This window comes from Bos taurus, chromosome 29 (assembly GCF_002263795.3).
Source record: "Bos taurus isolate L1 Dominette 01449 registration number 42190680 breed Hereford chromosome 29, ARS-UCD2.0, whole genome shotgun sequence".
Classification (NCBI taxonomy): Eukaryota; Metazoa; Chordata; class Mammalia; order Artiodactyla; family Bovidae; genus Bos; species Bos taurus.
This window is the reverse complement of record NC_037356.1, coordinates 40,754,788-40,782,414: the sequence shown is the minus strand read 5'-3', so window position 1 is coordinate 40,782,414 and position 27,627 is coordinate 40,754,788. Positions and strand designations below refer to the sequence as shown.

At 46.9% G+C, this 27,627-nt stretch overlaps 2 protein-coding genes and 1 long non-coding RNA gene across 4 annotated transcripts in view; 1 reads left to right on the top strand and 2 right to left on the bottom strand.

The window, feature by feature from the left end:
• Positions 1–27,627, bottom strand: part of CSKMT (citrate synthase lysine methyltransferase) — a 427,761-nt gene that overhangs the window by 215,399 nt on the left and 184,735 nt on the right. The gene's annotated exons all lie outside the window — the stretch shown is intronic.
• LOC101907613 (uncharacterized) lies at positions 688–6,172 on the top strand. 2 transcript variants are annotated; one of them, XR_240664.5, is made up of 4 exons: positions 688–1,934; positions 2,238–2,377; positions 3,246–3,383; positions 3,960–6,172. It is a non-coding gene; the product is annotated as an uncharacterized lncRNA (long non-coding RNA). The 2 variants fall into 2 exon arrangements; XR_009493365.1 differs by having other exon boundaries at positions 2,238–3,383.
• ASRGL1 (asparaginase and isoaspartyl peptidase 1) lies at positions 7,215–25,906 on the bottom strand. Its single transcript, NM_001077035.2, has 7 exons — positions 25,794–25,906; positions 25,006–25,206; positions 15,393–15,535; positions 14,562–14,719; positions 8,922–9,040; positions 7,867–7,977; positions 7,215–7,525 (listed from the first exon to the last, which is right to left on the bottom strand). The coding sequence occupies exons 2-7, from the start codon at positions 25,193–25,195 to the stop codon at positions 7,320–7,322; spliced, it is 927 nt and encodes a 308-aa protein (NP_001070503.1). The 5' UTR covers positions 25,196–25,206; positions 25,794–25,906; the 3' UTR covers positions 7,215–7,319.

Genomic DNA, 27,627 nt, shown 5'->3' with positions numbered 1-27,627 from the left:
ACTAAGTTAGCTGGATTGTTGGGTTTAGGGAGGGTGAATGACTGCACAGTTGGCCTTGGACACTCCTTGTTCTGACCCCGTAGATGAGCAGCCTGGTGGTCTGGTCCAGCTCTGGGGAGAGGCTTTTCCAGGCTCGGGGGGCTCCTGGCCTTTCTTAGGGAGGCTCCCTCTGCCAGGAGCTGAGCTCACAGGGCGGGCCGGGCCTCGGGGCCCGCACGTCCACTGTCTTCCCTTTCCTGGGAGCTGGCCCAGAGACAAGGGGCAGGGCGTCTGGTTCTCATCGGGCGGCCATCTCTAATTCCTTTGGCATCTGAGCTGCTTTTCAGAAGGAGGAAGATGCACTTAACTGATTGTGACCCAGTGTGGTGCTGAGGAAGCGCTGGGCTTCCAGCAAACAAAGCTGGATCCAGGGCCTAACTGGGCCACTCACTGGAGCGTAGTCTGGGTGAGTGAGGTGTTCACTGCTCCTCTGTATCAAGGGCCCCATTTGGAAAATGGGAATAATGACTTCTGCCCTGTCTGTTCTCTGAAGTAGAGAAAGATGGGAACGTGCTTTGTAACCTGCAAAAGGAAGACACTTCCCCTTTGTGCTGGCGTCATCGAGGATGGGGTCCTGCCCAAGCCCTTGCCCCACATGGGGGTAGCCAGGCCTGTTGGCCAAGCCCTGAAGTCTGCGTGTCCATATGGGTAAAGCAACTTCGGGGTCCATAGGATGGAGGCCCATTTCAGATCTCTGGCTGGGGACCCTGAGAGTGGCAGGGGCTCAGAAAAGGAAGAGTTCGCTCTGGTTGGTGTGGCCTGGGGACAAAACAACACACTAATGAGAGCTAACGCTTCCTCCGTGCTCACTATGTGCCCGACACACTTCTAAGAATTTCCTGTCTTGACTGATTGATCCTCACAACTCCCTTCTGAGAGAGGTTCCCATTACTCCCCCTGCCAACCCTTCAGGGGTGGAAAGGCATTACGGGAGAGGGCATGGGGTGTGCAGAGGCCTGGGGAGCCCCTCGCTTGGGGGTGCAGCGGGAGGAGCTGGCCCAGGGCTTGGGGGTCTCACACGGCAGCAGCAGGAACCCTCGGAGGTTCTTGGGGGACCTAACCTTGAGGGTGGTCAGGATGGGCTCCTGGGAAGACTGGCCGTCGGGCTTCCTCATTCCTCTGTCTTCAAACTTGAGCACAGGCCCAGCTGCCACCCAGGCGGCCCTCCGGGAATCCTCAACTCCGAGAAGCGTTGAGGAGCTGGGCGGTGTCGGTGCAGAGGGCCGAGGTCCAGAGCTGGGTGGGCTAGTGTGGGGGCCAAGGGGACTGCGGGCGCCAGGCCACACCCATCCTGGGAAGCGGACTCCCGGAAGGGCAGGGCAGCCTGCCTGCCAAGTTTTAGAGCAGCCAGGGACATTCTTCCCGCTCTGGGCCATCCTGCTGTGCAGCGTGATCAGGGGACTGGCCCAGCTGGGGAGGGGGTGATCGCTCCATGGCCCCAGCGACCAGAGAGAGGAAACAGCCCTGGACCCTTTCCTCTCAAAGACAATGAAATCCTTTCCCAGGGAGGCCACCCTGGAGCACCACGGTGGCGGGCCCTGGTCTGAGACCTGGTGTGCAAGCAGGCAGGCGCGTCCCTTCCCAGGACAGCCGTGGTTCACTGCCGAGCAAGGCCTTGGGGCTGGAACCAGGGAGCGTGCAGGGGAGGGTTGACTGTGCAGGGTGACCCGCCCTGCATCCTGACCATTTCTGCTTGAGCCTCCATCACCATGGACAAACAGGCAGGAATTTCCAACAAAGACAGGGATGGGGTGGGAAAAGGGCCTGGAGGGGGAGTGGTGGAGTTTTGAGTCATGAGGCATCCAGGGTGTGATGTCTGTGCAAGAGCCAGAGATAAGATGTGCAGAGATGGCTGGGGCGATTGGGAAGCACGAGGCAGAGAGGCCGGATCCGGGGTGAGGTCACCGGAGAAGCAGGGGCCACAGTGAGCCATGCAGCACAGGGGGCTGAGGGGGCCCAGGGGAAGGCAGGGGAGAGGTGGGGGGTTGAGGCAGCCCGGGGGAAGGTAGGGGAGGGGTGGGAGGGAGGGAGAAACTCGCCTTGGACTTTCTTTTTGAAAGATTTAAATACTTGGTGTCTGAATAGAGCACTGGGGGAGAGAGTTCAGGAGTTCAAAGCCCCAGGGATCTGGTGCCTGTGGACAGGGGAATGTTGTTCTGGAAGGCGAGAGAAGCCCAGCCTTTGTTCTCATCCCACAGAAACAGTCCTGGATTCACTGCAAGATTGGCATCCGCCTATGCCAATTTGTAAATACTTTTGGAAATGCCCTTTGCCCAGGAGGCACTTGGCGAAACCTCTTGCTTACTGTGTGGCCAGCCAGCCGTAGGAGAGGTTGAAGGTGAGCAGAGCTGGGAAGGCAGTGAGTGACCCCAGGGAGAGGTGACGAGGAGGCCCCAGCAGGAAGGGCGGTTCGAGGTCTTTCCTGGACGGTGCACGAGACGAACCCGTTCCCCACCTGCTCGTCCCACTCTAGCTCGGGCCTTGCCAAGCTTCTGGGTGAGGCCGTGTGCTCTGGCACAACCCGTGTTTCCCTTTCCAAACCTTAAGCCCGGTGCTGTTCCCACAGCCCAGCTCGGCAGGCTTGTGCTGTGGAACCAGAGGAGGCAGCCTGATTGGCCGGGCAGGCACGGTGCTGCGGGGCCCCTGGCCTGACCACCCAACAGGTCAGAGCCGTTAAAGCAGGGCAGGACCCGAGAGGGGGGACTGAGATGCACGATCGCTCACCCATCCCCGCAAGGCTGAGGATCTGCACAAACCTGCTGTCGGTGACGTTTTTCTTGAGAACATTGGAGAAATCTGAATGTTGAATGAGTGTTACAAAAGGTGAAACTTGACTGACATGGAAAGCTGGATTGTTAACTGAAAAAAGTTTAAAAATGCATATATGGTGTGATCTCATTTTGGACAAAATAATAATGAATATGTACCATAGGTGTTAATAGTGATATTGATTGGGTGCTAAAAATCTTTTCCCCTTATTTTTTCTTATTTTTGTGGCTCTATGTTTTCTCACACTTAAGTTTTTTTGGTCATTGTCTTCAACTGCTACAATGAACATATACCTCTTTTATTATGTTAAAAGGTTGTTTTTAACTAAAAAACATTTGTTAAAAATTGCTCCTCTGCAAGAGAACAGCCTGAGTCGTGGTTGGAGCCATGGTCCTATGGGACAGGAAGAACTAACCTCTCTGCTCCTTTGCTCCCAGCCACAGCTTAGAACGCAAACTCCACCTGAGTTTGACCCGTGCTGAGTTGCTTCAGTTGTGTTCAACTCTTTGTGACCCTATGCACTGTAGCCCACCAGGTTCCGCTGTCCATGGGATTTCCCAGGCAAGAATACTGCGGTAGGTTGCCATTTCCTCCTCCAGGGGATGTTCCTGATCCAGGAATTGAACCTACATCCCTTATGTCTCCTGCATTGGCAGGCAGTTTCTTTACCACTAGCGCAATCTGGGAAGCCCTGAGTTTGGCACAAGGTCCAGATAGAGCTAATTATTGCAGAGCAAAAAACAGACTTGACTCTAAGATGATGAGTGATTAGTGAGTGATTAAAAAAAAAAAAGATAACTCAGCCTGGCCTCCTCAACCAGCCCAGGCCAGGCTTGCCCCAAACTTCTCTTTGTATGAAAATCCAACTCCATGTTAATAGTGGGTTGGGGAAATAAAAAAGCAGAATTTGAAGGATAAAGTTGCTAAATGTCCTGTACTTCCCTGCTAGTCACCGGCAGCACTGGTGGGACTGTCCCATGTGCGTCTGGGCACCACTAGTGATGCCAGACTGGGTACCATGCGTGATGTGATAAGACCATCACTCAGATAGAGGGTTTGGGACCAGGGAGGCCGAGATAAACCACAGTTTAACTGGAATGCAATGAGTGCCCTGGAAAACCCACTTCTCTGGGCCTTATTTCATCTTTCAGAAGGGCCGTATCATCCTGGGCCTCCCCTGGCAAGCTCACCTCTCACAAGGCTGTGGCTCAACTCCTCTGGGTCTTGTGTGCGGGGCAGGTGAGTGGACGGGCGGTCTGCCCATCTAATGGCACCCGTGCCCTGGATGGAGCCACCGCTGGGCACCCACACCCTCCACTGGCCTGGCCCCCTCCCGGCCCCATTCCTGGACCTGGCTCCGCCTCTGCCCTTCTGCCCAGCCCCATTCCTTCCTGGGTCTCTCCTACACTGCCCAGCAGGAGCCAGACACTCTTTGGGCACACTCCCTGATTCCCGGGTGTGGGCGGGCGAAAGCAGAAGTGCAGCGGGGGGCACGGTGTTCCCCCGGGCTTCCCCACACTTCCACTTCTGATGAGCGGGGAAACCATTCCCTCCTCTGCCCTCAGAGTCTGTAATTTCTCCTGCAAGAGAGGAACATGTCTAAAAAGGACATTATTGGTGTGTGAGGGGGGAAGTGGGACAAAAAACACTTATTGTCCAGCAGCTGCACGGTTACGGCCCTTCCTTCCTGGGACTGTTCGTCCAGATCAGCAGGTGGGTCGAGCCGCACCCAGCAGACACCTGCCCTCACTGGGCTCTGGGTCCCCACGTTTGGGCCAAATGCGGTGTGAGCCTCTTCCTGGCTGGAAGGGACTGCCTGGCCGAGCTCACCCCTGGGCTGCGGCAGTCGGTGCAGAGCAGGCTTCAGTGATTTAAAAGACAGAGACGTGGCTGATTTTGATTTTGTAGGGCATTTGCTACCATTTTTTTTTCTCCCCACAACTGTGCTCTAAAACAAATCGTAGTATTTAGATGAAGGTCAGGAACAGGAAAACCTCTTTTGGTTCCAAAATATCTGAGTACATTGTTTTGCTAAGTGAGGTGAGTTGTGTTCCTTTAGGGCTGAAGTCTGTGGACGGTGTGGGTTGCTGCCCTCTTGTGGCAGAGAAGGGATCCGGGCCTGGTGTTCCCCACAGACGTGGCCTCGAGCCCGCATTTGTTGGGACAGTTGGGGAGCTGCTGCTGGGCAGCCTGTGGGGCAGGAGAGACCTCCCCCCTGGTCTCTGCATATGAGATTCCGGACTAGTCTAGTGACTGTTCACAGAAGCGAGGTCTGAGGCCAACAACACACACCTTGGCCGCCACAGAGGAGCTGGGGGACCCTTCCCTGACTGGGTGGCCAGAGCTGAGCCCCCAGAGGCCCCCGTGACCAGAGCCGCGTCCCTTGTGAACAAAAACGAGACGTGTGAAACCAGTCCTCGCTCCCTGCTCCTTCCTTCTCTACTCAGCGATGGTTACTTCTGCAGAAGTCTCTCCCTTCCCAACTCCTGAATGGTCCTGCTCTGTCTCCTGTTGGGGCTGAATCGGGACGCTCAGAATCCTCGTGCTGAAGCCCTGCCACTCAGGGTTTTGGAGACAGGCTCTGTGAAGAGGTGGAAAGCAGGCTGTTAGGTGGCCCTGACCCCATCTGACTGGTGTCCTTGGACAAGGAGGAGATAAGGCCAAGGACAGGGCCTCTGGAGGAGCCACCCTGCTGACGCCTGGACCTGGGCCTTCCCGCCTCTGGAATGTCTATCGTGAGCCATCGCCTGTGGTGTTTGGGTGCCGGCAGCCCCAGTGAATGAACACGCCTGCTGACAGAATGCCATCTCTAAAGGGCGGAGGTTGTATCTGAGGCTTAAAGGACACAACCGCATGGACTCCCCTGGGGCCAGGCCACATGTTGTCTGTCCAGAGGCTCTGGAGATAAAACACTGAGCAGCTGGCGTCTGTTTCATTTAATCGTCAGAGTGACCTACTTTATAGATGACCACATTCTCAGAAGTTATCCTGCCCAGGGTCACCCAGGTCGTGGGGATAAGCAAGATTCAAACTCGGCCGGCCTCCATCTCTCTCTCTCTCTCTCTCTCTCTCTCGGGCTCAGAGCAGAGGACACGGGTGCAGGGAAGGTCAGGGGACAGGGGCTTGGCCTGTGAGACCATCTGGCTTGAAGGTCGGCAACTGGCAAGAAGATGGATCTGTAGCCCTGCTAATTACTGCAGTGTGGCTGGGCCTCTTCCTTAGCCCATCCCCCCAAAACTCCATTCTTCTGGAAACTCTCAAATAGTCTCCTCAAGGCAGGTGGTCTTATCACATCCACACACCACCCTTAGGCTGAGAGGTCTAACAAGTTCACCTGTCTGAACTGACAGACAAGGGAGGTCATGTACATTCTGGTCTTCGTCAACAGTGACTCCTGACCACACTGTTATTCTTTCAAAATACATTTTATTAGTGGCATATGGAATTTAAAGTGAAGCAATTTCTTTTCAGAGAGAAAGTAAGCCCTGACAGGTTGTAAAAAAATGAGCAGATTTGTCACAGCAAAAATACTGTCTCCAGTGTAAAGAGGTTAATAGGAATACTCTCCACCAAGGAAATGACTTTCTCCACCATGCTGACTACAGTGGACACCCAGTTCAGCTGGGGGAACCCACGGCACTGGATAGTCACGGACGCTGTTAAGTCGGGGTCATCTGGACACGGACTGGCCCTTCCTGTTGTAGGAGAGGCAGAGAGGTCACAAGCCCCATGGTTCACTGTGAAGAACCGGGGGTCTGGGAGGCGGAAGCTGGCTGGCGGGGCGGAAACAAGGTGAGCAGGCTCGGGAGTGAGCTTGAGAAAGCTCTTAATCTTGGGAGGGGCTCCAGGGTGCCCATGACAACCCTTCACCTGCAGCTGAGAGCCAGGGGTCAGCAGAGGGTCCTTTTACAGCATCTGGAAACACGTCTGTATTGGTAAGTCAGAGAAGATCTCACTTTCTTAACAAAACCAGTTTTTCTGTTTCTTTTGCCTAATGTTCTTCCGACTCTGAATGAGCTCTGCAACATCCAGTGTTCCATTAACTCTGCTGCCGTGTCCCCTTCACCGCGTCCACTGGCTCCTTCCTGCCTGCTGTGCCCTGCACTGGGTCCTGCCCCAGAGCCCTCTCCTCCGAACCCCCCACACCCTTGAACCTACAGCCTCTGTTACTGCTGTAGGTCCCCCAACTCCAAAACCGTTCCCTGCATCGAGGCCCTTTCTTTACTGTTAAGATCTTGCTGTTTCTTCTTTCTAATCTCAGACAATGGGGACTATTCATAAGGGAGGCTCCGTGGAGTTGGTCATCTTCACTGGTCTTATTTTTATCTTAACATGGGCATTTCTCACACACTTTGGAACCCGCCCCCAACCAGACACTGATCAAGGCAACAAAACGAGTGACAGGCTGCAGAATTTTTCTATTTCTAGATCTAATTGATGAAGCTAAGTCTCCACGCCAGGAGACCGTGCGTCACCTCCAAGCTAGTTTCTAGAATACAGCTTCTGGGGGTTTAGGACAGGTCAATGATGCTCGTGTCGCCGAAGTCAATTCCCGAGTGCAGCTTGCCATCCTTTGCCGCTGCCCAGGGCATGGATGTGGAGGTCCACTTCACCGCCCACTCTCCTGCTTTGTTGACCATGATGATACCACCTACGCCCTTGACCTTTGACTTCATATGACCCAGTGATGCGTTGGCAGCTTCTTCTAGTGATTTTCCTGAAAAACAACGAGAGGTTGAGAACAGCACAAGTTATTGAAAGGAATCTGATGGGGAAATTATTTACAGTATGAAAAAAACAAAGCGTGTTAACAAAGATTATTGGTAAGTGATTTCTACTTGAATGTCTCAAACAACGACTCTTAACTCTCTCTACAAGTCCCCTCTGCTCCATTGGGATGAACCCAGGCTCAGAGTCTCTCTTCTGCCCCCTGGAGGCAGAAGGCGAATAGTATTCCAAATTCTCCCTTTCTAACAGATAGGGACTCAACCTGAAAGCAAAGCAAGGGTTTCCTATCCTTCTCCATCTATTTATAAGCAGCTTCCCGGTTCCACATACCCTGTTCAACGTGGAAGAGCGCGAGTCTGGCCAGATTCACCTTCAGGATGCTCTCACCGTGCCCTGTCGTTGAGACAGCTCCGATGTCATTGTCAGCGTAACCTCCAGATCCTGCTCAAGGAAGGGGACTGGTTCTAACTGAGCAGCAACAGTCAGGAAAGTCAAACACATATTACAGGTCTAAAGCTACATGAAAATTAAATCCCAAGAGTGCCAGGGTGTCATGCCAAGGTGCGCTAGTGACCACCATGCGAATACTCTGAAATCAGGGGACAGGGGGAGCCTTGGGGAGGCAGGCCTGACCTTTCCTGGAGCAGCTACACCAGGGTAGCTCCTCCTTTGCTCTCGGGCAAATCTACACAGCCCTCACAGGATGAAACACATACACACCCTCTATGCACCCTCTCCCAAACACACACACTCCTGGGAATTAGATAATGTGCTCCAGGGTTAATGCAAAGAACACTTCGATGTGTAATATCCTTTTTTTTTTGGCTGTGCAGCATACAGAATCCTCCCTGACCAGGGATCAAACCTGTGCCCCCCACACTGGGCATGCGTAGTCTTAACCACTGGGCCACCAGGGAAGTCCCTGTAATACCGAGTGGTGCTGTGCTGCTCTTACGCCACTCCAGTCTAATAACTGCAGACTTAAACTGTCAGCTTTCTTAGTTTGCTCGTTTGAGCCCATTCCTGGGAAGACGTTTCACTTACTTAAGCCTTTGGGCATAATTAGTCTGTAGACCGTGAAGCGGGTTACAGAGAAGAAAGAGCCATCGGGGGTGCTGGGGTGACTTCAGCACCCCGTCTCCACCTCCCTCCCAAGTTGTTCCCAAACACAGCATTTAGGAATCAGGTACCTACTGTATAGGCCACCTTCTCCACGTTGTCCCTGGACAACCGTCCCCAACTCAGGCCACCCCCAGAAATTCTACAGCTGCCACAGGAAGAGGAAGAGATGAAGGAAGAAAGAAATGGGGCGGGGGACAGAGACCCGAGAATGAGGACAAGACGACAGGGGGAGGGCAGGGGCAGGGGTCACCTGTCCAGCTCACCTACACACGGCGTGTCCCCGACGCGGCCCGGCATCTTGTTGACGATGCCCCCTGTTGAGGTTGCATAAGCCAGGTTTCCTTGGCAGTCCAAGGCAACAGCACCCACAGTCCCCAAGTTTCTGCCAAAACACAGAGTGACAGGCTAGATGTGAGACACTCCCACAGGTGACTACATGGCTTAATACACTTCTATGTTAATGGCACATGGGACATGCTTTGACTCCAGCATTCCCCACTCATGGTGACAGCGAAGAAAGCCTGTTTGGTTTACATTCCACACATAGTCAGACATCACTTTCAGCATTGGAGCAGCTGACGGCTCGTCGCCTAGAAGCAAACTCGCTGTGAGCTGGACGTGCCACACAGAGCACTTCTGGACTCTTGGCCAAACCTCGCGCTTACACACCTTTCATGTACCTACCATGTTAGCCCCTTTATTACAGGCGTGCCTTGTTTTTCCAACATGTCTTCTGATCATCGTACATTCTAGTGGAAATGAGTTTTTTTAAACTTCACACATGATTTCATCTCTTGCTTTATTACCCATTAAACGAACCTATCTGAATTCTCTCTCCTAGATACTCATCATTAGATTTTTCCCCCTAATTATGTTTGGCATTTTATCAACTTTTGAAATAATGCTTTACTAAGCCTAAAAATGTCCCATTAAAAAAAATTTATTTATTTATTATTTCAGCCGTGCTGGGTCTGTGTTGCTGCATAGGCTTTCCTCCAGTTGTGGACTGGCGGGGTGTGGCGTGGGGGACGCTCTCTTTCTTGTGGTGCGAGGGCTTCTCACGGCGGTGACTTCTCTTGTTGCGGAGCATGGGCTTCAGGCGGGCTTTAGCGGCTGTGGCACATGGGTTGAACGGTTGTGGCTCCCAGGTTCTAGAGTACAAGTTCAATAGTTGTGGGGCACGGTCTAAGTTGTTCCATGGTATGTGCGGCTGTCCCAGATCAGGGATCGAACTCATGTCTCCTGCACGGGCAGGTGGATTCATTACCACTGAGCCACCAGGGAAGCCCTCGCGTTGTTTTTTATAAACACTATGTGATGAGGTCATAAAAAGCACCATTATACTTGGCCAAATATTATTAGTTTTCTAAAGATTTTTCTTGATGTGGACCGTTTTTGAAGTCTTTATTGAATTTATCACAACACTGTTTCTGCTTTACGCTTTGGCTTTTTGGCTGCATTGGAAGGCGAAGTCTTAACCACTGGACCACCAGGGAAGTCCCAAATACTATATTATTCTTTCAAGAACATTACATCTATCTTTTTTATCTTTGCCTTTTCTGGTTAACAACTGTTTGCTGTTTATTCAGCCTTTCCCCTCCAATTCCAATAACTGCACATGTCTTCTGGCGTTATGATTCTTTGTGATTAGCAATTAAATCTTCCTTTAGTAAAGAACATAAAGTTGTCAGGATTTATCTGAACGGTTCAAGTTGTGGATTTGGTGAGAATATTTCTAATTTTCATTGTTTTGATACATAATTAAATCTTCACTGAACAAAGAATCTGTAATGTTCTCTTTGTGAATTTTATGTGGGTCATCCTGGAAGAAGACTGCTTACTTTTAAAGCAGACCATTTCTTTGAAGATTTTTTTACTCCTTTTTTTCTTTTAGTTTTCTTTCATGAGCTCCATTTTAGTATTCTTTTTCTATCAAAATCTTGACTTGTACACGTTTTCAGTAGTCTAGGAATTAGAAACTGAAGTGTAACTATACTTATAGTGTACATCAGCATATATTTTCATCAAAATTAAGGGCAAATCCAAAAAAAGAGAATAAAAGTAATTTGTAGATATAATTTCAAAATTTAGTTTTTTCTAAAATTCACAAAATTATTAAGGTCTAAACATTTATTATCGGAGAAGGCAGTGGCAACCCACGCCAGTACTCTTGCCTGGAAAATCCCATGGACGGAGGAGCCTGGAAGGCTGCAGTCCATGGGGTTGCAAAGAGTCAGACATGACTGAGCGACTTCACTTTCACTTTTCATTTTTATGCATTGGAGAAGGAAATGGCGACCTACTCCAGTGTTCTTGCCTGGAGAATCCCAGGGATGGTGGAGCCTGGTGGGCTGCCCTTTATGGGGTCACACGGAGTTGGACAAGACTGAAGTGACTTAGCAGCAGCAAACATTTATTATAATTAATGAATAGAACCATTTAAAATAAAAATTACCTAAAAGTTGAACATTCCAACATTTAAAAAAATTTAATTCAACCTTACATATTATTGTGTTTTTTTTTTTTGGGGGGGGGGCTACCCTGGGTCTTATTTGCTGTGTGTGGGATCTAGTTCCATGACCAGGGATCATACCTAGGCCCCCTGCATTGGGAGCACAGAATCTTAACCACTGGACCACCAAGGAAGTCCCTCAATCTTAAGTATGTTTATAAGAATAAAACCATTCATAATTCTAATATTCAGCATCCATTTAGCTGCCAGCATAAAGAGTTGGTTCCTTGGGCAGGTTCTGTCTAGACCTGCAATGCCCAATACAGCACTGCTGGCTGCGGAACACCAGAGATGTGGGGGGTCCCCGGTAAGACATGCTGTCAGTGCAGAATGCATGGCAGCTTTGAAAGATTTAGCACGAAAGCATGTAAAATATCTCAGAAATAATTTCTTATGTTGATTACATGTTTTTTAAAAAACTCATTTATCTTTAATTGAAGGATAATTGCTTTACAATATTGGTTTGGATTACATGTTGAAATGATAATATTTGGGGTATAATGAGTTAACTTTCAGTTCAGTTCAGTTCAGTCGCTCAGTCGTGTCCGACTCTTTGCGACCCTATGAATTTCAGCACGCCAGGCCTCCCTGTCCATCACCAACTCCCAGAGTTCACTCAGACTCATGTCCATCAAGTCGGTGATGCCATCCAGCCATCTCATCCTCTGTCGTCCCCTTCTCTTCCTGCCCCCATCCCTCCCAGCATCAGAGTCTTTTCCAATGAGTCAACTCTTCGCATGAGGTGGCCAAAGTATTGGAGTTTCAGCTTTAGCATCAGTCCTTCCAAAGAACACCCAGGGCTGATCTCCTTTAGAAAGGACTGGTTGGATCTCCTTGCAGTCCAAGGGACTCTCAAGAGTCTTCTCCAATACCACAGTTCAAAAGCATCAGTTCTTCGGCACTCAGCTTTCTTCACTGTCCAACTCTCACATCCATACATGACCACTGGAAAAACCATAGCCTTGACTAGGCGGACCTTTATTGGCAAAGTAATGTCTCTTTTGAATATGCTATCTAGGTTGGTTATAACTTTCCTTCCAAGGAGTAAGCGTCTTTTAATTTCATGGCTGCAGTCACCATCTGCAGTGATTTTGGAGCCCAAAAAAATAAAGTCTGACACTGTTTCCACTGTTTCCCCATTTATTTGCCATGAAGTGATGGGACCAGATGCCATGATCTTTGTTTTCTGAATGTTGAGCTTTAAGCCAACTTTTTCACTCTCCACTTTCACTTTCATCAAGAGGCTTTTTAGTTCCTCTTCACTTTCTGCCATTAGGGTGGTGTCATCTGCATATCTGAGGTTACTGATATTTCTCCCGGCAATCTTGATTCCAGCTTGTGCTTCTTCCAGCCTAGTGTTTCTCATGATGTACTCTGCATATAAGTTAAATAAGCAGGGTGACAATATACAGCCTTGACGTACTCCATTTCCTATTTGGAACCGGTCTGTTGTTCCATATCCAGTTCTAACTGTTGCTTCCTGACCTGCATATAGGTTTCTCAAGAGGCAGATCAGGTGGTCTGGTATTCCCATCTCTTTCAGAATTTTCCACAGTTTATTGTGATCCACACAGTCAAAGGCTTTGGCATAGTCAGTAAAGCAGAAATAGATGTTTTTCTGGAAATCTCTTGCTTTTTCAATGATATAAATATGATTAATTTCACTTTTTTTTTTTTTTTTGCTTTTTTAATGTGGCTATTAGAAAAGGTTAAATTACATATATGGCTCTCATTTTTTCTATTGGACAGTGCGGGTCTAGACCTATAGCCCTCAGTGCAAATCTTGCAGATATTGTACTGATTTGTGGATAACTCCAGAATTGCAAACTGAACCATGTAGAAAGGAAAAGGACACTTGGCACTACTGGGAAATACTTCGTTATACAAGAATTTGTTTCAAAAAACATTGTCTTTTTTTCTTACCTAAGTCCTTCTGCTGTTCAGTTCTTCCCCCACACTCCAACAGGGTCTATTTCTGATGTCAGCAGTGGTATAATCCACAAGCTTTTAGACTCAGGTGGCCTTTACTTCCAAGACACAGAGGAAGAGATGGAGAGAAGCATTTCCCTGGGGGCTGAATGGTATCAGTCCCAAGAGCGGATGTTGAAGGTGACGGGTAACACTGTGCCAAGGCCAGTGACAGAGGTGCCCCACGGGCCTGCAATCAACCAACTGTTTTGTGTATTTGCGCTACACTGTTGCTTATGTGCTAAGTTGCTTAATTGTGTCCAACTCTTTCCAACTCCATGGACTGCAGCCTGCCAGGCTTCTCTGTCCATGGGGTTCTCCAGGCAAGAATACTGGAGTGGGCTGCCATTTTCCTCCTCCAGGGGATCTTCCCAGCCCAGGGATCAAAGCTGCATCTCCATGTCTCTTGCATTGTAGGTGGTAGGTGGTTTCTTTACCCACTGAGCCACTGGGGAAGCCCATTTGTGATGTGAGGGTCTTCTAAAGTGCAAGGCCCAGGGCAGGAGCCCCTCTTGCTTATATAGAAGAACAGTTCAGGCTGGCAGAGATGGTGTTGTTGCAGAATTTTTGGAAACAATGTGTCAATCTCTATTAAAATGGACATGAGCCACTGATAAAGCAGCCCCAGACACAGTAGCACCTTTGGTCAAGATTATCATAGCTACCAACATATGGCCATCTTGTGAAGCAGATGCTTAACCTGGGGACATGTCGTAATCACCTGGAAAACTTTTTTTTCTAATGGACCTGCGTGGTCTCTCCACCTCAGCTCCACTAAATCAGATCCTGTAGGAAAGGAGCTCAGACATGGATATTTTGAAAAAGCTCTTAAGGTGATACTAAAGTATATCTCTGATTAAACATTACAAATCTAAAAGGGTGGGTAGAACTAATAGATTATATTCCATTATATTCCTTATTCTGGGCCACACTCAAATTGTATTTTTCAAGTTTTGCTTTAAACAGGGGGGCTTTTATTTGGCACTTCTGAATGGGTAACACGGAAAACAATAATTCAGAACACATGATTAATTCACTTTCCAGGGCTTCTCTGCCCCGTGGAAGATGCCTGAGTTGAGGGTGGTGTAGATCACAGAGGAGCCAGGCAGTGTACAGAAGACAACAAACTGCTCGAGAAGCTTGCACGTAATTAATACATCAACACCCAGCATTCCTCTGTCAAATCATGTTGGAAAAGGAACTCTCAGCTGACTATGAATAAACTATTCATAGGAATAAAAAATGAGGTTAAATTTCAGAATCAAAAAAGCAGCTTTTTCATTATTTAGTGTGAATTATTCTATACAAAAACTGAAACTACCTTGTGATATTGGACTTTTTTAAGAAATGTGGATAATCAGACATGTGTCAAACTTCCACATCTGGATAACTCCCCGACATGTGGGCCACAAATGACACTTACTTCTGACAGTCTGGTTTCTGAGCATCTTTTTCAAGCTTTTCTTTTTCCAGGCGTTTTCTGCTTCTTTCTGTTACCAGCTGTTGTCCAGGAATTGTTGGAATCCCATTGGCTGCTGCAAATCTTGCTGCACCTTGGTCAGTCAGAAAGCAGTGAGGTGTCTGGAGCCAGAAAGAAATGGGAAAATAGTTAGTTTCTGGAAAAAGTTAAACTCTTTTTAATTGTTCCAACTGTGTGGAAATAATTGTTCTCTCTGGGTAAAAGCCTCAAGAATGCAAATTCCACTGGCATTAATTTTCTGAATGTTGAAAAAAGCCTACCTCTCTGAGTTTTTGTATTTTCAAAAACCACCAAATGATGGAATATCAGGAATTCAACTTACATATGGTCTTAAACTTTAATCCATTTTTATTTTATGTATGCTATTTATCTATTTACGATGCTGCACAGTTTCTGAGGTCTTAGTTCCCTGACCAAGGACTGACCCCAGCTCCTGGCAGTGGAAATGTAGTGTCCTAACCACTGGACCACTGGGGAATTCTCCCGTACATGCTATTTACACAGCTGGTCTCTTCAGTTTGAATGTGTTATGTTACCACGTGTTGAGAACAGGCTGAAGAAAATACAGGAAGATAACATGTAACACCTGGTCAAGTGATCATGAGTCAGAATCTTGGTTTCCTTGAGAAACTTAAATAATAACATTGCTTTTGTTCTGTCATACACTTTTAGGAGAACAGTGATCTCAAGTGTTTCCCCACAGTTAGACCCCTTTTGGTTGCTGAAGTGAAGCAGTGGCAATCCCTTAGGAAAGGGTGGTTTGGTCCCACATACCTTGTCCATAACAAGCCGTGCAAGTTTAATGGGATTTGCGATACAGCGGACTGCAGACACCGCCCCTGCAGACAGGTCTTTCCCATTCATGATACTGGCATCCATTTCAACCTCCCCGTTTTCGTTCAAGACAGATCCACAACCTAAAACCAAAGAGAAGTCGAAAAGCAAGAGTTAACAATTTAGAAATGGCTTCAGAGCTTGCTCTCCAAGCTGCCTACTTTAATTCATCCTCTACTTCTCTGTCAAAGGAACATTTCTAAAAACACAAATCTGACTCAGTACCCCATGACCTACAAAATAAAAGGTGTGAAGCCCTTCCTGATCTGGCCTCTTGACTTCCTTTTCCAGCTTCATCTCCTCTCCATGGCAACATTTTACTGCAACATTAGGTTTCCTTGAACGTATTAAAACCATCAGGTCTCATTACTCTGTTTTCTTTACCACTAGCAGCTTTTCTCCAGCGTTCTCTACCTAGATAATACCTGTAAGGGTAGTTGTTCTTAACCTCTATGTGGCTCTGTTTCGTCAGAGGGATAAGAACAAAGCTCAAGAATATTTAAAGGAGTACAAAAATATCCAGCACCTAAAAAGTGTTTGGTATCTGATAAGAAATCACCAGGTACAAAAAGAAACAGGGAATTATGACCCATAATGAGGAACAACAACAACAAAATCAGTCAATAGCAACAGACTCGGAAATGGCATAAATGATGGCATTATTAGACAAGAACATTAAAACAGCTGTTGTAACTATTCCATATGTACCAGAATGTGGAAGAAAATATGAAAAGGACCCAAAGAGAACTTCTAGAAATGAAAAAGTTTGAAATGAAAAATACACTGGATAGGATTAATACCAAATTAGACACTACAGAAAAGAAGAATGAACTTAAGACACAGCAAAAGATGGAAAAAAAAACTTAACAGAGTTTATCACTGAGCTCAGGGACAGTTTCAAGCAGTCCAGCACACGTATAATTGGAATCCCCAAAGGAGAGGTGAGACAGAGCGACAAAAAATGTTTAAGGAAATGCTGAATTTTCAAATTTGGTGAATACTATAAATTCACAGATCAGAATTTAGTCCAAGGAAGAGAAACACGAAGGGAACTACACTCAGGCACACCATGATCAAACAGCTTAGTGCCAATGAGAAGAGAAAATGTTAAAAGCGGCCAGAGAAAGACACATTAGGCATAGAAGGAAAAAGAAAAATGATAGTCTATTTCTTGCCAGAAACAATGCAAACCAGAAGACAGAGGAGCAACATCTTTAAAGCTCTGAAAGGAAAAAAAAAAAAGTCAAGTTGGAATTCTACACACAGTGAAAGTATCTTTAAAAAACCCAAAACAAAGACTTTTATAGACATACAAAAGCTAACAAAAAAAAGTCATCAACAGCAGTTGTGAAACACAAGAAATGTTAAAGGAAGTCTTTCAAGCAGAAGCAAAATGACCGCAAAAGGCAATCAGGATTCCCCCAAAGCATGAAGAACACTGCAAACGGCTAACATGTGGAAAAGCAGAAACCCCTTTTCCCTTTACTTTTATAGTATCTTTAAAATATAACTGTTTAAAGTAAAAATCATAACGACGCATTGGGTAACTTATCACTTATAAAACATATGAAAGCAGTAGCACAAAGGCTAGGAAAGGAGAAACAGGCGTGTGCTGCATAAAGTTCTTCTATTATGCATGAAGTTTGATATTACTTAAGGCAGACTGTAATAAGTGAGAGATGTATACTATAAACTCCAAAACAACCTTTAAAAAAGAAGTTTAGTTACTAGGCCCACAAAGGAGGTAACATGGAATTATAAACATTCAATTATTCCAAAGGAGGCAGAAAAAAGTAGAAAAAGAGGATAAGGGGAACAATGAATAGACTGGGTAAAGAGAAGACAAACAGCAAGACGACAAACTTGTGCCTAACCATATCAGTGATCACATTAAATGGAAATGGTCTAAACATCTCTATTACAAGCCTGCCAGGCTCCTCTGTCCACGGGGAATCTCCAGGCAAGAATACTGGAGTGGGTTGCCATGCCTTCCTCCAGGGGATCTTCCCAACCCAGGGATCGAACCCAGGTCTCCCACTTTGCAGGTGAATTCTTTACCATCTGAGCCACCAAGGAAGCCCCAATAAAAAGCAGAAATTGTCAAACTGTATGAAAAGATAGGACATAATTATATGCTGCCAATGAAACATCTACTTTAAATATAAAGATGCAAATAGTTTAAAAGTGAAAGAATGGACAAATTATATACCATGCCAAAATGAATCAAATGAAAATTGGAGCAACTATACTAACATCAGGCAAAGCATACTTCACAATAAGGAGCATTAAATAATAATAAGGACACCAAGCAATGATATAGGGGGTCAGTTCACTGAGAAGACAACAATCTATACACCAGCTAACAGTTTCAAAATACGCAAAGTAAACACTGATAGAACTCAAAGGAGAAAAAGACAAACCCACCATTACAATTAAAGATTTCAATACTCCTGTCTCAGTAATCAGTAGAAATAAACAGTCAAGATACAGAAGGTATGAACAACATTACTAATGAACTTGACCTTATTGTTCTATACAACAATAGCAGAGTACATTCTTTTCAAGTGCAAATGGGCATGGTAGAACACATTCTGAACCAAAAACCAAACCTTAGGAAGTTTAATAAGAATGCAAATCACATAAAGCATATCCTCTGACTGTAACAGAATTAAACTAAAAATCAGTAACAGATATTTGGAAAATCCACAAATATTTGGAAATTAAATATTATATTTCTAAATAATTCATGATATAATGAGGAAATCACAAGGAAAATTAGAACACATTTTGAGTGGAATGAAAATCAAGACAACATATAAAAACAGGTAAAAAAAAATGAAAGCAGTGCTAGGGTAAAATTTAAAACATTAAATGCGTATATCAGCAAAGAATAGTCTCAAATTAATGATCTAAAAAGAAAAAGAAAAGTAAATTATTTCCAATGCAAGCTGAACGAACAAAGGAAATAACAAAGGTAAATCAATGAAATTCAGAACAGAAAAAGAGCAAAAGAAAAAAACAACAGAAAAATTCACAAAATCCATCCCCTCAAAAAGCTAGTTCTTTGAAAAGAACAATAAACTTGATAAACTCCAGACTGACAAAGAAAAAAAAAAAAGACATAATTACAAATATCAGGAATGAAAGAAGGAACCTCTCTACAGACCATACAGATATCAAAAGCATAACACAGAAATGTTGCAAATTCAGCAACTTATATAAAATATAAACATTTCTTGAAAGACAACTGACAAAACTCTCTCAAAGAAGAAATAGATAACCTGAACAGTGCCATGCCTATTAAGGACTTTGATTTCTTAGATAAAAACTTTCCATCAAAACAAACAAAAATCAATCTACCAATCTACCAAAAGCCAATCTACAAAATATTACAAAGAAATAATGCCAACTTTATATAAATTCTTCGAGAAAAACTGTTGAGAAGGGAACACTTTTCAATTCATCATATGAAGCCAGCATCATCCTCATTTCAAAACCAGACAGATGTTATAAGAAAATCAAACTATAGACCAGTATCTCATGAACATAGATGCAAAATCTTAAGAAAACACCATTAAATCAAACCCAGCATTTTATGAATATATTACATGCCGGGGTCCTGCCCCGGCTGATCCAGGGTATTCGAAGGAGAGACGGCCTAGGCGACTATTTATATGTTAATTAGAGATATAAGAGTAATAGAATGAGGATAGCTCAGTAGGAAAATTCAGTGGAGAAAAGAGGCTGAGTAGTTTGGTTTACGTGGAAAATCAGTATAACCCGTGACACCAGGTTAGCTCTGACCACGGAGGCCGCAGGCGCCCTCTCGAATAGCAGAAGGTGCCCCACCTTAGACACCTTCTAGAGTGGGTCTTAGAAGCCCATGCAAATAAATGTCACAGAGGATATCCATGCTCCAGATGGAGACTTCAGCCAGAATGTGAAAAGAATGACATGGGGAGACCAAGCTTTGGTGAGCAAGGCCCGTAGCTATATTTTTAACAGGGGCTTATATACCCTAAGTTACACATAGAGGATAATAGGGGATGCAAAGTCAGCAGTTTTTGATCCTTATCAAAAACCAGGGTTTCTTTCCTGCAAATTTATCGTATACAAATGGTTTAGGTGATTTACATCATCTTCTGGCCAGAAGGCCTATTAACATTTTATGACTCTTGACAAAGACTTATCAATCGTAAGACTTATTTTCTCTAAGAGTAATTATTTTAAGGTTTGGCGCCATCTTCCGAAGATAAAATTGCATTCCTATAGGGCGGATGTGTAATGGGTTTACAACAAAGGAAAGAATTTATTACCTTAAGGGTCTAAAGTTACTAACATCAAGGCCACTACTTGTTTTTTCTACATACCAACTATATTAATTAATACACATTCAAGGATACAATTAAGGGGATATGAAAACTTGGCAACAAGCATTGGCTCATCAATGAAATCTTTTACTAGTTTTATTCTGACAGTTTCTAACTCTCTGAGAGGCTCTAAGCTATTTGAATATCTTAAGCTTCCCGTGCCTCTCGAGGCTGGGAGACTGTAAACAATAGTATGCATAGCTGCAGGAGTCCGGGTAAATTTGTCAGGCGAGTTAGAGAGCCATCTGAGGGGTTTGGATTTAAACACTCCTAATTGCCCAGGAACTTTATTAATTGGAGCTGGAAGTTAACTCTTTGACAGAGAGAGTGAGATGGTGGTGGGGGACAGCCCCCAGTAAAGTCAGAGGTGAGAGCACAAAGCAATAAAGTAGGCAGACTCTGGTTTTTGGGGGGTAGATGCTCGAGAATATCCGGGGGGACTCCTGAGGCTCAATCCCGCCTTTGCGTATGCCGAGCCTCTTTCCTCATGACCTTTGTCACGAGTGGAATGTCTCTTGTCGGCTCCCGGCAATTACATATATGTCATTTTTCTTTAGAAGGAATGATGCTAAAGCTGAAACTTCAGTACTTTGGCCACCTCATGCGAAGAGTTGACTCACTGGAAAAGACCCTGATGGTAGGAGGGATTGGGGGCAGGAGGAGAAGGGGATGACAGAGGATGAGATGGCTGGATGGCATCACCGACTAGATGGACGTGAGTCTGAGTGAACTCCGGGAGTTGGTGATGTACAGGGAGGCCTGGCGTGCTGCAATTTTCATAGGGTCGCAAAGAGTCGGACACGACTGAGCGACTGAACTGACTGACTGACACACACATATATGTACATATATCACAACAAAGTGGTGTTAATCCCAGAGAAGAAAACTTGGTTCAAAATTCAAAAATCAATCAGTCAATCTTCACCATGTCAATAGACAAAACAAAAACCATATGATCATCTCAACAGATGCAGAAAAAGGACTGGATAAAATTCAACATCCATACATGATAAAAAAATCTCAAAAAACTAAGAATAAGGTGGGACATCCCTGGTGGTCCAGTGGTTAAGAATCCACTTTGCAATGAAAGGGACACAGGTTCGATCTCTAGTCTGGGAAGATCCCACGTGCTTCAGAGCAACTAAGCCCGTGGGCCGCAACTACTGAGCCCATGGGCTGCAACTGCTGAAGCCCGTGCGCCGAGAGTGTGTGCTCCGCAACAAGAGAAGCCCCGGAGACGAGAAGCCTGCACACCGAGATGAACAGTAGCCCCTACTCGTGGCAACCAGACAGAGTCTGTAGGGAAAAGTCTGTAGAGAAAACTATAGGGAAAATAAATTAACTAAAGTTTGTGTAAAAACTGCTCAATTCCAGTGAAAGCAAAGGGTCCCTGTTTGGGTGCCAATCTGAGTCTCTAAAGAATATTCCTAACATTCAAATTTAAACTGGTGGTGTCTAATAAATAAACTACTTTTTAATAAACAAAGTGTTATGAAACAAGCTTCAAACATAAAATGAAACCTATATTGAAAGATCAATACAATGTAAACAATGCTTTAACAGACATTCAGATAAGCTTTGTCAGGAATGCAAATTATTGCCACCTAACTCAGTAACTGCCAGGGCTCAGCTTTTTGTATGCAGTTCCCACATAGTCCCTCTAGAGGATTACAGTAGAGGTTGCTGAAAAGAGCTGGGAAAGACAAACAGAAAACAGAGCTCGAGGTGCAGAGTATGCTATTAAAAGTTCCACCTTTACCCCCAGATCTTTCATTTCCTTCTTTTTAGCCAGCTCTTGTTCTCCTCAATGTGCAGAGTGGGCAACTGGGAAATGAGAAGGGAGCCACTCAGAATGCAGGCTCCAGATTCAGAGCAGAGAAACGAGATCCAGCAGCTGCAGCTCCCTGGTCCCTAGCTCACCAATGCACCCCATTGGTTTAGAGAGGGTGGGAGGCCAGAATGCCTTGCTCCAAATGAAGGTCTCCTGTGAAGAAGTGGGCACTGTCAGCCGACCGGGTCCTGACTGCTAACAGGCATAGAGCTTAATGAGTCCCCCACGGGCTGCTGCTGGCAAGGGGTGGAAGGGCATCTAGTAAACTCTGGCTCAACAAACAGCCACGGAGGCAGTTATGTCTCATTCTATGGGTTAAAGAATGCAGGGCAGAGGCTAGGGGACAGAACCATTACTCAGTATCTGATGACTGGTTAGAGTTCCTGAAATTCTTTTCTGTTGACAGATGTCAGGTGTATGGGTGGTACAATTCTAAGAAGTATTCTAATCCCAAGATTTTAGGTTTTCTATGTCAGTAGAAGACACTGACAAGTCACTCAATCTCTAGCAAATTCCTTAATCTCTAGCAAGTTCCTTAATCTGACAAATTCCTTAATCTCTAGCAAATTACTCAATCTAACAAGTTACTTAATCTCTAGCAAGTTACTTAATCTGACAAGTTACTTAATCTCTAGCAAGTTACTTAATCTCTTTGCGCCTTAGCTTCCTCATCTGAAAAATGAGCACAATAATTACACCTAACCACAGGACAGAAGTACAGATTAAGTGAGTTAATCAGGCAAGTTTCTTAGACCATGGTTTGGTACACAGCAGACACTCATAGTAGTTATGATGATTATTACTCTGAAAAAGGATTGATCTGAGTGAAAGAAGCCAAACACAAAAGAATCACTCTTGGTGAATGCATTTATGTGAAACAACAGAAGTGGGCCTCTGTGGGGTCGGGATGTGTGGAGGGGTCATCTGGGCTTGCCTGCAAGAATGTGAGGCATGGAAAGAATGGCCACTATATCGCGGATGCCGGATTGTCCTCAAAACACAGTGACTTGGTTAATGCAGTAATGGCATGTCCTGTGTATTCTCTGCAATGCCCATGGCAACTGCCAAAGGAGTCTGAGGCCACCCACCAGAGCTCCTAACTGGTGAGGGACTGGCAAACGGATTATACTGGCCTCCGTCCTCTGAGAGAGGGTTCTAACATATCCTGGTTTGTGTGGACTCCGCATCTGGCATAACTCAAACTCTCCCTTGTCCCCATGCAAACCAGGTACCACTGTTAGGAGATCAGAGAAGCTGAGTACCAAGCAGGAGTACCTTCATTACACAGACAGTGACTGAGGTCACATTTCAAAGGTTGTGGACTGTAATATGCAAAACTGGACAAAAGACGTTCTATCTCCTATATAAGCCTCACAAGCAGCAGGGCTGAGAGAAAGGGAAAATGGAACAGTAAGGCAGTACCTTAAATTACTAACAGATAAAACCACTGTGGCTGCGTCGACACAAGTACTGTTCAAGGTTTTAATACATCTGAATGATCAACCAGTAGAACTGCTGTCTCATATGCCAGACTGGGGACCCCCAAGGAAGCGCCTGATACCAAAAAGGGGCTTCGGGAAACAGCCACTGCCCTCTCACCATGGATCAATGTGCTATGGTTCTGAGGACACCAAGCCCCGTCACACCTGGGCGGGGGGATCAGCAACTGGGATTTGCAATTGAACATTCTACCCGGATGGGGGAGGAGGGACCACTCAATCTCCACTCCTGCTGTCCTGCCGCAAGCTGGGCTTGTTGAGATGCATCAAACCTGCAAGGGAAGGTGCCCTGCTGAAAAAGGAGAAGGGGAGGGCTCTGGTCTGGGGTATCCTGCCCCCAGGCCGTCTCAAGCCTGACAGCACCGCCTCCCCTGGCTAACGTGTATGGTATTTACAACCAGATCAAGTTCCTAAGGCTGCCGACCTCCCTCTACTCAAGGCCAGGTGAGCATGTTCTGTTTCCCACTGGAACAATCATTCCGCTGCCATCTCTGTGCCCTGGGCTGGAGGACACGACAGGACACGCAGGGCTTCCCTCATCAAGCCCAGAATGATGGCAAGCAAAGCCTGTCCTTCCTGCACATTGAAAAGTCTCCAGTGAGACAAGCTCTCCTCCAAAACAGAATAGCCTTGGCCATTATTACTGCCTTGCAAGGAGGCAGCTCTGCCGTTATCCAAACAGAATGCTGTGTGCTCATACCTGATAATAAAATGTGTCACTTTTATTAAATCACAGGACACAGGTGAACACTCTGAGTGGTTTGGCTCCCAGCCTATAAGACTTAGGAACAATGGTTTGAATCATGAGACTCTTGGTGGAAAAAGGTATCTGGGATCTGATAAACTGTCTTAACCTGTGTTTTCTTTTGTATGTGCCTGTACTCTTGCTGTGGCATCTGCCTCCAATGCAGGCAGACAGCCGCCAAAATTAGCCACCCAAACAATTGCTCAAGGGACATTGCAGAAGAGAAAGTGTGTGGGACTGTAAGAGCCGGTCACGACGGGTGGAGTGATGGGGCAATCAGAGGCCCTTACCCCTTCCTCTTTCCTTGGAAGGCGCCCTCCATTTGCCTTCCTGCACCAGAAACTGTCCAAAGACATAGCCTTGAGACGTGGTATTGAGATCATCTGGATGGTATGCATGGCTGAACCTAGATAAGGCCTCTAAATAAACTTTTCAGATTCTGGTGGGCACGAACAGAGGGCTACTTATCCAGCAAGACAAGCCTCTAGTGTATGTTCCCATGCTTATTAGATCTGCCACCTACCAATCTGGAGTGATTTGCCTTTTCCTGCAGTCTCTCCATGGCCTCACTCCCTCCATTCAAATGACACCCTGAAGCTCCAAGGTTGCCATGTTTTGTGGGGTAAGCAGTCTATTCCCTTACCCCATAAAAAGATGTAATAAAACAGCCTCTTGGTATGTGAAATCCAGAAAGCAGATTAAAGAAGAAAGGGTGAATAATGAATTTTAAAATTCTTTAAAGCAACTTGTTCAGTCACTAAGTCTTGTCTGACTCTCTTGCGACCCCATGGACTCCCCAGAGGAGCCCAGCAGGCTCCTCTGTCCGTGGGACTTCCCAGGCAAGAGTACTGGAGAGGATTGTCATTTCCTTCTCCAGGGGATCTTCCCCACCCAGGGATGGAACCAGAGTCTTCCGCATTGGCAGGTGGATTCCTTACCCCTGAGTCACCAGGCAAGCCCCAAAGCAACTTGGTCAACAGGTAGAAAAACTAAGCCTTTTCAGCATATTAGGTAAGAGATCCAGCGACTCTTTAGAAAGGTTCTGTTTATCTGGCGTGGGAAGCTGAACCCGGTGTGGCGCTGGTCACTAGCCGCGGTGCACATTTACCTGCGTTGAAGTCGGGATCGTCTTCCAGCACTGTCACGGCTCCTTCCACCGCGTCAACGGCGCTCCCTCCCTGCTTGAGGATGTTGTAACCCACGGTGGCGGCTCTGAGGATGCCCTGGCGCACCCGCTCTTTCCGGTCTTTGGAGATATTGCTGGCTCCGCCACCGTGGACCACGACGACGGGGTTCATGGCGATGGATCCTAGGGGTTAGGAAGACGAAAGCGTTCTTTCAGACGGGTCCAAGAGAACCGCATGGGGCTTATGTCTCCCGCTGGGGACAAGGTCTGGTTTCCACTGCTGGACAGGGGCAGTTTTTACAACCTCAGGCGAATTCCCGAGACCCAGGGAGTCCGGCGAGCAGAAGAGGCGGCTGGGTGTGAACTTTGCACGAAAAGCCCAGGGTGCCCTTCCTTGCCCGGCCCGGGGCACCTGCCCGCCTCGCAGCAGCAGTGCGATGCTCCGCGCCCCCTCCTTGCCCGCTGACATCCGGCCTCAGTTTCCCCGAGGAACCCCGGCTCAAGGCCCGGGCCGGGAAGGGGCGGAGATGGCACCCCTTCCAGCCACCCACACCTACCCCGACCCGGGGCCGCAGCTCCAGCCTTCCTCCCGGGCCCCACGTCGAGCCTCAGTTTCCCGGGGGCCTGTCCGCGCTCCCACCTGCGCCGCGGGGCCAGGGGGAGGCCTGGGGGCTAGAACTCGCTAGCGCCCTCCCACTATCGGCCCCGGCACCCACGAGGTGCCTTCCCGGGTCTGGGGAGGCGGCTTCCCGCAGGGCCCGTCGACTTACCGAGCACGCCGCAGGAGGCGGACGCCGGGGATTCAGGCTCGGGCGAGCCGCCCTGGCGGCCTCGGAACCTGCACAAGCGGGTTTCTCCGCAAAGCTGCTCTGGAAACTGCTCCGCCGGCAACCGCTCGGCGGGCAACGGCTCTGCGCCTGCGCACGAGGGCGGGGCAGCGAGCCCCGCTGAATTACCGCAAGGCCTCAACGCGCGGCGGGGGAGCAAGGACTCCTGCCCTCGTAGCCAGCGCGCGCTGGACTCCCGCCTCCCGGCTCCTGGGGCTGGAGCTATGCTGGCCTCCCCGCCCACGCGAGCTTCCTATTGGGATGCGGGAAACTCCTCCTCCTCGGTGTGAGGTGCCGGGAGCCGGTGAGGCATTCAACTCGTGACAAAGGTCATGAGGAAGAAGGCTCGGCATACGCAAAGGCGGGATCGAGCCTCAGGAGTCCCCCTGGATATTCTCGAGCATCTTCCCCCCCAAAACCAGAGTCTGCCTACTTTATTGCTTTGTGCTCTCACCTCTGACTTTACTGGGGGCTGTCCCCCACCACCATCTCGCTCTCTCTGTCAAAGAGTTAACTTCCAGCTCCAATTAATAAAGTTCCTGGGCAATTCGGAGTGTTTAAATCCAAACCCCTCAGATGGCTCTCTAACTCGCCTGACAAATTTACCCGGACTCCTGCAGCTATGCATACTATTGTTTACAGTCTCCCAGCCTCGAGAGGCACGGGAAGCTTAAGATATTCAAATAGCTTAGAGCCTCTCAGAGAGTTAGAAACTGTCAGAATAAAACTAGTAAAAGATTTCATTGATGAGCCAATGCTTGTTGCCAAGTTTTCACATCCCCTGAATTGTATCCTTGAATGTGTATTAATTAATATAGTTGGTATGTAGAAAAAATAAGTAGTGGCCTTGGTGTTAGTAACTTTAGACCCTTAAAGTAATAAATTCTTTCCTTTGTTGTAAACCCATTACACAGCCCTATAGGAATGCAATTTTATCTTCGGAAGATGGCGCCAAACCTTAAAATAATTACTCTTAGAGAAAATAAGTCTTACGGTTGATAAGTCTTTGTCAAGAGTCATAAAATGTGATTAGGCCTTCTGACCAGAAGATGATGTAAATCACCTAAACCATTTGTATACGATAAATTTGCAGGAAAGAAACCCTGGTTTTTGATAAGGATCAAAAACTGCTGACTTTGCATCCCCTATTATCCTCTATGTGTAACTTAGGGTGTAAAAACCCCTGTTAAAAATAAAGCTACGGGCCTTGCTCACCAACGCTTGGTCTCCCCATGTCATTCTTCCCTTTAACTTCCAGCTGAGTCTCCATCTGGAGCTCGGAACCCACCATGCTTACTAATTATGCCTGGGCTTCTAAGATCCGACCGGGGAGGCCTCAGTGTCTCCTCTCCTTCGGGAGAACGGAAGGACGCCTGCGGCCTACGTAAGTGGTGCAAACTTCTTGTCTTGAAGTTTTATTGGTCTCCCGCGTAAACCAAGCTACTCAGCTTCTTTTCTCCACTGAATTTTCCTACTGAGCTATCCTCATTCTATTACTCTTTATATCTTTGATAAATATGTAAATAGTCGCCGACTCCGTCTCCCCTTCGAATACCCTGGATCAGCCGGGGCTGGACCTCAGCAGTGAGGCCCGCTGGTGGGGTGGGTGGCGAGAAATGATGCGTCAAGGTTTTGTAATTGAAAATTAAAAAGCCCCAGTTCACGAGCTGAAGTCCTTCCTCTGCCTGGGATGTTTCGCAGACTTGCTAGTTATTTTCTTCCCTTTAATTGTCTCACCCCTTAACATTTGATAGAGATCAGAAAGATAACCTCTGTA